This window comes from Brassica napus, chromosome A3 (assembly GCF_020379485.1).
Source record: "Brassica napus cultivar Da-Ae chromosome A3, Da-Ae, whole genome shotgun sequence".
Taxonomy (NCBI): Eukaryota; Viridiplantae; Streptophyta; class Magnoliopsida; order Brassicales; family Brassicaceae; genus Brassica; species Brassica napus.
In genome coordinates, this window is record NC_063436.1 from 751,151 (window position 1) to 761,931 (window position 10,781).

General features: G+C 33.4%; 3 protein-coding genes across 3 annotated transcripts; 1 reads left to right on the plus strand and 2 right to left on the minus strand.

Annotated features, from left to right (window-relative positions):
• Nucleotides 1–2,906: 2,906 nt before the first annotated feature.
• LOC106428286 (ACT domain-containing protein ACR12) lies at nt 2,907–5,814 on the minus strand. The gene is made up of 10 exons (XM_013869028.3): nt 5,386–5,814; nt 4,989–5,049; nt 4,673–4,795; nt 4,343–4,437; nt 3,950–4,034; nt 3,783–3,842; nt 3,584–3,639; nt 3,382–3,487; nt 3,222–3,290; nt 2,907–3,139 (listed from the first exon to the last, which is right to left on the minus strand). The coding sequence occupies exons 1-10, from the start codon at nt 5,541–5,543 to the stop codon at nt 3,077–3,079; spliced, it is 876 nt and encodes a 291-aa protein (XP_013724482.1). The 5' UTR covers nt 5,544–5,814; the 3' UTR covers nt 2,907–3,076.
• Nucleotides 5,815–5,953: 139 nt separating this feature from the next.
• Nucleotides 5,954–7,036, plus strand: LOC106428278. The gene is made up of 3 exons (XM_013869021.3): nt 5,954–6,221; nt 6,615–6,695; nt 6,845–7,036. Exons 1-3 carry the CDS (start codon nt 6,057–6,059, stop codon nt 6,866–6,868), a joined length of 270 nt encoding a protein of 89 aa, XP_013724475.2. The 5' UTR covers nt 5,954–6,056; the 3' UTR covers nt 6,869–7,036.
• A 1-nt stretch (nt 7,037) lies between these two features.
• Nucleotides 7,038–8,339, minus strand: LOC106428268 (transcription factor DIVARICATA-like). The gene is made up of 2 exons (XM_013869017.3): nt 7,724–8,339; nt 7,038–7,571 (listed from the first exon to the last, which is right to left on the minus strand). The coding sequence occupies exons 1-2, from the start codon at nt 8,032–8,034 to the stop codon at nt 7,247–7,249; spliced, it is 636 nt and encodes a 211-aa protein (XP_013724471.2). The 5' UTR covers nt 8,035–8,339; the 3' UTR covers nt 7,038–7,246.
• Between the last annotated feature and the right edge of the window lie 2,442 nt (nt 8,340–10,781).

The following is a 10,781-nucleotide window of genomic DNA, read 5'->3' on the forward strand; positions in this document are numbered from 1 at the left end:
TTAAGTTTTTGGTTTCTGTTTTTAATATTAATAAAAAGAAATATATTAATAATAGTAAAATGTTTATTCTGAAAAAATAAAAAATAAAATGCTATTATCCGCAATTAATTTATGTTGATTAGTTAAAAAAAACTTACGTAAGTTGGATCATGAATTTTTTATTTGTACTAAAAATAAATGAAATTTTTTTAAACAACAAACTTGAAAATGTTGGATTTTGGTTTTTGATTTTAGATTTTTTTATTTCTAAATTTTTTATTTTTTATTTTTAAAAGTATTTTAATTTTTCTAAATTTTATCAATGTTTTCTTTTATTTTGAAATTTTCTCACTTATAGATTGATTTTAAAAACCAAACTTAAATTATCAAAAGAATAAATCAAAAAAATCAATAAATAATACCAATAGATTATTAACAAAACATGTAAACTCTACATAAAAGTAAATTTAAATACTTAAGTTAATTTTATTGACAAGTTTTAGAAATGTTCTTATTAGTTTATTTTTGTATTATATATATTAAACAGATGTTTTTTTATTAAATCTGATTTGTTTCTAGTATTTATTGTTTTATTTGTTTTCCTGTATTAAAGCAAAAATATAGCAAAAATTTAATCATAATAAAAAAATTGAAAAACTGTCATTAGATTTGGAAGAAACCATAAAAACTTAGATTTTAGTTTTTTCTTTATAAAAGACAGTTATTTGAAGAAAAAAACTAATTTTTCTGGATTATAGGAAATCTATTTCTCTAAAAGCTTGATTGTCTAAAAAATAGTTTTTAGAAAAAACAAAAACCCAAAAACTACTTCAAAAACTGGAAACAATCAACCTCTGGGAGAAAAATATACATCTCCGCAACTGACATTCCAGTTTATGTATTACGTTCATGTGGAGAAGTGGTCCCATTAGTGGTTTTCTATTAAGTTTCTGAAAATAAAATAATTTGTTGAGATACTGAAATTTCTTTTTATGTTATTGAATCAGTCATAAAGAAACTAGAATTAGTCACCAAAACAATTAAAATTATTTACGCGAAGTTTCTATTAATTTTATTAATGTTATCTTTGGAGACCAAAAAAAGAGTAGAATCAGTCCAAAACGATTTTAATTTCGAAAAACTGTTTAGTTATTTATGATTGACTATTACAGAATACAGCTAATTAATGAGGTGGTGGAGTGCATTTTTCACCTTCAATTTATCAATTAAACATGATATACTAAACAAAATTTGTTAACATCAGCGAATAATGCTGACAAGGAGCATAGTCACTTTTAGCAAAAAAAAAGGAGCATATACACCATAAAGATTTACAATTTTTCAAAAATATGTTGATAGATTCTGAAATAAGTTTGAGTAAAGATTTTACCAAAAAAAAAGCTGGATGTCTAAAGCTTTTGAAAAAGAACCTGAAGTTGGAAAAATCTCTTATGATGCTGCTACTTGAGATGGCGACTGTTATAAAATCTAGAGGCGTACTAGTTGTCGGTATTATTTTCTAAATAAAAATAGTCAAATCTCTCTTTAATTAAATTAATCCTTTTTAACAAAAAATATCTCTCATAATTGATTATGTATTACATTTTAGAAAACAAAAAACAGATGTATTCAAATAAAAAATAATTAATATATTATTTTAAATATAAAACAGTTAGTGAGTTCAAATAATAATAAATTTTAGTTAACGTGTTGTTATGATTACTAATTTATGTTTGTAGAGCTTGCAAACATTTGGATTTTGTTTTCAATTTTTAAGATAAATGATTTAAATAGCAAAAAATAAAATTATATAAAAATAGCGTACAGATTTTTTTCAAAATAATATTAATTATTTAATCAAAATTTACTAAATTACTTTCGACTTTAAACCCTTATCTTGGCCCCATTTCCTACTAAACCCTAAATCCTAATAACCAAAATATAAATATTTTTTTTTTAACTTTTATTTTATGTTATAATGGTACACTATATATTTTTTTTTATTTCACTATAAAATAGAGTAACTCTATTATAGAGTTGAATTTGCTCCAGTGGTTATACATAGAGTAAATTATAGAGAAAAAAAAATACAAAAAATTATAGAGCACCATTGGAGATCGTCTTATGTGTTATTTTGAAATAAATTATGCTTTAGTACTATTGGGTTTTCCACTTGGAAATTTATGTTTAATTTCTATATTATTTCAGAGATACACCCTATTATTACTCTGATCCTAGGGGTCATTCAGGTCCCGTTATTATCCAAAGATCCAGCCTTACTCGGTCCAGTCCAGTCCAGCCCTGAAACATAAACTTTTCAATAGGAGAAATTACATGTTTACCAATTTTATAGTATCACTTTTCATTTTTACCACCACTAATGAGACATTTTCAAAAATACCTTCTTCATTAAGTGGCAAAAGACTCTTAGACCCTTGTTATTTATATATATATAATAAATCATTATTTAAATATAAAAAATAAAAAAAAAAAAATTTTTTTTTTTTTATGTTTCCGAATTATACTTTTTTAAATTCGAACTTTTTTATAAAAATAATTTTTTGAATTTTTTTTTGAACTTTTTTAATTTTATTTTCAAATTTCTTTTTTAAAAACAAAAATTATGTTTGAAACTATTTTTCATATATTTTTTAAGTAATTATATATTTATTAGAATTATAAATTTCACATTCCAAAAACCCTACCCCACCTCTCAACTCTAAACCCTATGTCTATATTAGTTAATCCTAAGAGTATAATTGTATTTTTCCTTCATTAAAAGTTTGAGTAAACATGAAAAATGGTACTATGAATGTGGTATTTGTGGCAATTTCCCTTTTCAATATCCGGAAGGAAAGGCAGGTTTTCAAGTTTTTTTCGAATTTGAAAAATTCGAGTCTCTTATTATTTTCAAAAAGACCCAAAAATCAAGTGTCAAGAACCCCATTTATTTATTTTTAGCCACAATGGTTCAGTTTTAGTATCAGGAATTTCTACATCATCTTCCAAACAGATGACTTGAAAGTTTCGAAGCACAGATACGACTGCGTGAAGAAGGATAGAGAGCAATTTATGTTTTTGAACAAACAGAGTTCATTTAGTAGCTATCGATGTCAGTTTCAGGCCTTCTCAGGAAATAACGCAGACAGTTCACCAGCTCCTGCAGGAGAAGTTGATTCTTAACCTATCTTTTTTTTTTAAATGTTTCAAGTAGAAAGTAACAGAAACAAAAAAAAGCTCACCTGTGACAAAGTACGGTTTAGTGCTTGCCCTTGGTAGCTTACATGAAACTTGTCTTTCGCAACCAGTCCCTGAGACAATTACACGTTATTGTTATAAGGATGTAGAAAGGGAATTACACTGCAGGTACATGTGGAGATTGTATTAAAGAATTTTCAGTACTTCTGTGTCTATCTCTGCGGATTCCACGTCAATGTTGATATCAGCCATCACTTTTATCATCTCTACAACCAGACCTGGCCTGTCTGCTGTCTCTATGCAAAGCAGGCTAGAGAAAACAACAAACCGGCGACGGTTATGTAAACTATTCTGTAAGGCACAAAAATGTGACTGTGTGCTCTCATTTCTACTTATATATATATACCTCCTCTTTGGTCCGTCTTCCTTCACATGTATGTGAGTCGCGATATCAACATCAACCTGTCACCACATGAATCCAAAATAGAATAAAGATATCAGTAAAGCTGGCTTTTTTAGAACAACTTCAAACTTCTTCAAACGCTCGATTTAGCCAGAAGACATGGGGAACATAAGTACAGTCCAACAAGGATAGTAAACCTTACCTTCTTTTCTGGAGCCTTTATTCCAAAGGTCTCACCCATTGCAAGTTGTTCGCTACATTCCTGCAAAACAAACACGGGAAATGTTATAACATTATCCAAAGCTTAATGCAAGCCTTTTTGAATGTGAATGTGATTAAGGTAAAGGGATAAAGAAAGCATAAGCAGACCGGATGGTATTTTAAGAGATTGTTGATGATTGTTAACCGAATTTGCTCCAACAAGTCGGGATCTTCCACTTTCCGACCAGTGTCTCTGTTATAAAAAATATATCGAAAATCAATTTAGGCATCTATGATAGCTGACAATCCAGGTAGCTGAAGATGATACTTGCAGAAATTATCAATTTTTGAAAGAACTATTCAGATAAATATTATAGTAAATGTCACATATGAAAGATCTCTACACCAGCATAAGATGAAAATAAATTTCCACGGTTGATCATCATAAACAAGGTGGACATTAACAAAACTGTACATGCTATTGAAGAAGTTAGAGGCCAATAAGTGATTAGGAAAACATCTAAAGCAAAGAGAGAGAGCAGGAAAGAAGGACTTTCTTACAGTTTTGTTATAGAAAACCTTGTCTGTTTAACGGATCCTTTAGTTGTGACAGTTCCTTTTATTACATCCAATCCCAAATCTTTCAGCGCCCTCATCTGCCAAAACACAACAATGATTCTCATAAGCCGAAAACAAGGCAAGTTTCCACAATACCAGAAGATAAGCAGAGATAAGCTAATAGTCAAACATCAAAATACTACAAATCTAGCTCGAGTAGATCAAGAACGGCTAAAGCCTTGTGCTGTTGCCGGTGTAAGCAGGATCTTTACCACATTAATAAGATGGGAATAAAAACCAAAACAAGCTTAATGGGCAGAATCAATCACTAACAGTGTCAATGAGAGCCCCAAGACGATCTCCGAAACTGAGCTGTACAATGGTAGCTTCAGGGTCAGCATCCTGGTCAATCAAAACCATTGGCATTGGAACAAAGTCCTCATCGTCTTCTGATTTCTGCGATCAAAATTATCCAGCAAATGTCATCTCAACAACATAAACACTCATACGCAGACCGTTATCCCTATTAAACATAAGAAAATGAGATCACATATATCAAATATTATACACATGAACACATAAACCTTATACATGCAAGTCCATGGTGATTAAAATCCAAAAAACAAAAAGGCTGAAACAAGAAACTAACCGGATAAGACGGAGAGGATGCATCAGTGCTGTTAATCGAAGCATATACACGGTTTCTTATACTGCACATCAAATCAAACAAGGACGTGAAGATGTATAGCAGATCTCAGATCAATCACCCGAACCAATGATATCACCAAAAACACACACACACACAAGAATCTGCGATTGGTTCATCTTAAACAAACGATACATATAGTTTCTCGATTCTCTTAAGCTCAAGATTCATAACGACGAATCTAGATCACATACTGAGCAAATATTTTAGTAGATTCGATCATTCGAACTTAAGAGTAGCTTTAATATAAAGAACCTAACAAAAGTTCGCTAAATCCGAGATATCAGAACGAGCAACAATGACTGTAAATCTCCAGCGAAGAAAAAACGCAACCGCTAACCTCATCGTCAATAGAGGCATTACACCTTCGACGAACTTGCGGCGATCACCGAACAAAGCAGACGGTAGATCTGGAGGTGGAGTTTGCGCGGGGAAACGAGCTTGCCGGCTGATCGGGCGAGAATGAGTAGGAGAGAAGATAGTATTCGAGAGCGCCATTGAAGTTGTTGAAACAGACTTCTTCTTCTTTCTCCTCCCAAGTCAGAAGAGAACTGAATCCAAAACGACGAGAATAATTGGCGTTTTGCGATAACAAAAGATGGTGGAGTGCTGAATCTGCTGATGTGTGACGTCACTTTTTTAGTTGGTCCACCTGTAGTAGTAGTAGTACCATCGCATATTAATTTATTTTTTTCTTGTATGTTTCTACGAATAATTGATTGAAAACTATTCAAATTGCTATAAATAATGTGAGAGTGAGTCGAATTTAGACGCATTGATTTGGTTGCTGACGTTTCTAATCTACAAGCCAATCGGACTTGTTCTCGGATTTACTAATGCATATAAATAAATAAAAAACGATGTTGGGCTTAAAACTAGGCAATAACAGCCCAATGGGCCTTTAAATATGTTCGGTTAAAGCGGTTTCTTCCGGAATCTGCTACGAGACTCTCCTTCTCTCCGGAAAGAAAATAAACGACATTTCGAGAAAAATCTCAGTGATTAGCAAAGATGTCTTCGGCTCGTTATGCGATCGCACGGCTAGGTCTGGCTCGATCCTTAGGGGAGAGTCAGGTTGGTGCATCTCGCTCTGTTGGATCGGTTCGTTGCTTCAGCGACGACAAAGGTCGTGTGCTTAGCGATGAGGAACGTGCCAAAGAGACCATTTACATCCAGGTTCTTCTTCATTTTAAGCTCATTATTTGTATCTTGATTTTTTTTAATGCGCTGTTACTTACTTATTGGATTCAATGTTTCGAGATAAAATCCAGATAAAGAAATATCTAATCATTGTAAATCGATCAAAATAGCGTTTATGGAAATGACGCTAGATCTGATCTTTAACCTGATTAGATAGATTTGGATCAATACTTTTGATATATAAATTGTACTGTCTTCGTTTTAAAAAATCAAAGTCAAAGAGTAGATCGATGAGCTGTGCAGCTCTGTATCAGTTTCTCTGTGTTGGATGAATATATTTTGGCACGCCGTCTAGTTTATGAAGCTATGTGTCGTCTAGTTCTCACAACCCACATCTAAGAAGTCCCAGAACCTTTTTTTTTGTTGTAGAAAATGGAGAAGGAGATACTTGAGAGGAAGAAGAAACTCGAGCAACAGAAGACAGATAATGAGAAAGGAAGTGCAGGAAAGGTAAACTTTAATCATAACATCAACTTACACTCGTTTTCTTTTTCTTTAAATAATGTGTGACTAGGGGCATGTCTAGTACCCTAATGTAGCAGGAACATATCAAATAAAAGAACCGTTCATTGATCGTTTGCTTCCACTCTCTTATGCAGAAGCCAGAGGATAAGAAGCCATGAGTTCATCATCGGCGTTAACATGTGGTCACAAGGCAAGCAAAAAAAATGAAGAATAAGCCTGTGACAGTTTGACCTTTGTCCTCTTGGTTTGAGACTTTGTACTTGTCACCCTCCTGATGTATGTTTGTTTGTGTGTTTGTTATAAAAAAATATAAATGACTGCCTCAACTGAAAAACAACCATATGCATTTGATTCAAAATACCAAAACGGTACCAAACAAAGTGTGTTACAAAAAAAGCTTACTTCTATACACTATTTTTTTATTCTTTCATCAGTATAAGAAAATAAACCCAATGCTATTGCTTTCCTATTCACATAAAATGTGTAAAACCCCCTACTAAACAAACTAAAACCATTACAAACTTCCTCCCTTTTTATCACATCCGATAACCGAACTCCTCGTAATGACCACCAGGAGTCAGCTCCTGACCAAACTCCGACATGCTCTGCTGCTGCTGATGCTGAGAGCTCTCCTGCTGGCCAGTCCAGTCCATGTTGGAACCAGGCATGGCTAAATTAGTATCCACCGTAGTTATGTCGTGTATGCTCGACCTCTTCCTCTCCTTCTTCACCGAGTTCTGTCTAAGGAAATATTTCTGAGCATGGCTGGCGACTTGCGTAGGTGTCCTAGTGACCACCACGTTCCTCGATATGCTCCTCCAGTCTCCTTTACCATATCTCTTTAATCCAATCAGAAACAATCTGTAACAAAAGATTCATAATATTAAAACAATGTAATTAATCACCTAAATTTAGCAAAAATAAATTTGAAAACTGTTAAATCCCAAGTTCCCTAACCAACCAAAACCCTAATTTAAAATAATTTTGGTAAATTATGATGTTAGGACACATACTTGTGTTCGTTTTCCGACCAAGGAGTTCCTCGTTTCCTTTCCCCCTCGCCGTGTTTAGAACCAAACGAGATCTGACCAGCTGAGTCCCAACCCGCCGCAGAGTCATCCATGTAATCAGGGACATCGACTCGGCCGGAATCGATCTCCAAGACGTCGTGCACCAACGCCTCGTAATGCTCCCTAACTTCACCAGCCGATTTGTTGAGCTGATCGGCGATTCTCTCCCACCGATTGGGAGATCCTTCGGGGAAAAGCACCAAAGCTTGCTCAAACATCTTATCCTCTGACCTCGTCCACTGACTCGACGCCATATCCAAAGACTTATTAGTGGTAAATCACAAAAAAAAAATCTGGAATTTGTTGGATGTTGGAGAAACTGTTGAAGACTCTCAGATAATTTATACGGTTTTTTTCTTAGAAAAGTTTTTATTAAAAGGAAAATAATTTGCTGGAAAATATAAAGAGGGGCGAAGAAGCAGCTCAGAGACCAACTTCAACACGGTTTCTCTGCAATTGGGATGTCTTTTGTCTCTCTCTCTTCTCTATTTTTTTTTTCTTATTTATTTTAATTTTAGGGTTACACACCTGACCCCTGATGACTGTATTTTTATGCTCCAGTTTGTTACAGTTCTTTCTTATTCTGACTTTTTATAATTCTTTTATAAGCATATGCCACTTTATTTTCCAATAATATCTCGACAGGTGGCTATTTGAAAAACTAACCGCCTAAAATTACGAAAAGCAGTCTATAAAAGTTTCTTTTGAGTTCACATTCGCGAAGGAATCCACTGTCTACGTCTCTTTGCTATATACCTGTCACTCTTCTTCTTTTTCTTGGGGGTCCAATGTGCTGCTTTGCTACACCGTCCGTTTAATTTAAAACTTAAATCATACTAACGCCTTACTTCCTCTACTGTAATTTGTTGTGTTACCTTTCAAGGACCGTCTTAAACTATTTTATAGCCTTGGGCGAAATTTGAAATATGGACTCTTTCTATAAAACATTTCTTCATTCCATTGCCTTGATCGTGATCAATTCTTTGACGAGTATCGTGCCCACTCATTTTTATGACATGAAACAATAAACTATAAGAGAGTAAAAGATATAAATGTAATCAATTAAACAAACCTCTACTTTGAAATGGGATCTCACTAACTGATCAATGAATAGAATATATATTTTGGTTTGATTTGTGTTGTTCACTTTTGCTGGATTCGAGAGCTTCTCTTTTACCATCAACGGTAAGATTAGAAAATAGGAAGGGTAAAGAAATTTTTCTTGTTTTGTGTTTTTGTAGGTTAATTAGATTTAGCTGATTATGGACCTTTTATTATAGGTTTATTAAACTATTTGATCCTTTAACAAACTAAAATGGACCTTTTATAATTAGTCAAATTACATTAAATTTTTTTTTGGACCCTTGGGCCCAGGGCCATTGCCCCACTTGCCATAGTATGTAAAACTTGTTGACTTTTCATGTTTCTTGGCGATTAATCCATCTAACTATTTTTCCGAGAACGCAACTCTTGTCATTCAAATAAGACAATACCATGATTGCTCAACATTTTGACCAGTTGTGTGCAAGGTATTTACCGCAAAGTTTGACCAATGTTTGGTATTTAGGCCATTAATGTTAGTCAAAACACACAATTTTCAACTATTTTAAAATTAAAAGTTCAAAACTCAAGACTCTTACCTAGTGATTAATGAAGTATTCTAATCAATATTCGTAGTTACCATGCTTCAGTTAAACAAGTTTTCGTTTGGTTATAAGTTGCACGTTTATGTTGAGACTATATATACCACTTATAATATACTCCTGTTCAGTAAAACAAAGACAACATTCAGTTTTGTCTTATCTTATCCGATATTTTCATTGTATTTATTTATTATATTATCGAGTCTCAACCAACTTCAACAAATTAATTAAAGGAAACAAAGGAACTTCGACGAGTATTTTAGTATATTAACTGTACTTATTTAAATCACAAAGTAATTTACTTGTTTTAATATGATTTACACACTTTTACTAATCTAATTGGATCCGCGAATTAAGTGGATACGTTACGCACTCCAGGAAGGTGCGTGGACCGACTCTTCACCAGTATGGCAATATTAAGTCACGTGTCATTCTCCTAATTGTTTTGTCAAAAACACTTTTTGGCATCTTACTGATTGCCTAAATGACGTGGCTTCTCGCGCAGCGAACAAAACTTAGATTCACCCCCTTAGGTGAACTCTCTAATTCACCTCAACTCTTAGCACCAATCATTCTGCCATGTAAGGTTAATGAAAAAAGGAAATAAAATCAAAAACAAGAAAAAGGAAACAGGTGAAAAAAAAAAAGCCTTGGCCGTTAACAAGGAAGAGAACAAGTGTTTTGTTAACACCGTCCATCCGCTCCTTCTTCCTCTCTTGCAGAGAAAAGAGAAAGCTTTGTTTGTCAAGTTGGAGTCTCCAATTCTATGCTTTCAAATCCAGTTTCGATTTAACCTTTTCAAATACACTTAATAAACTGCCCCAAATCCACCTTCTCCAAGTTTATTCTCGATTGAAAATTGATTTGTTGCATCTTGTAGCGTAGTGAAATAAATCTAATGTAATCTGTGGGATTGCTAATTCTGGTATATCATTTTGTTCAAATATAAGAACAACTTCATACTCTTAACCATAATATATGCAAACAGCATAGTAACAAACATGGCTCCAGTTCAAAACGATGGGAAAGAGGTGGTTGTGGAACACTTGAGACAGCTTTGCGTTTTCAAGGTGGCGAATGAAACAGGGAAACCTTGGGTCTGGTGAGATTATGTCACTGATTTTCAGATCAGATGTCCCATGAAGGAGAAGAAATACAACAAAGAACTTGCAAATCTGTATTTTAAAAATACATTACAAGTCTGTAGCGGTGACCTATCTACATCATAGATCATGACACTTGCATCAGTGAGTTCTCATGAACTTGCAACTCTATATTTTAAGAATATATTCGAGAGAATATATTGAATACATTACAAGTTCCAATGCCACACCGTTGAGTCACAACAGGTGCCATTA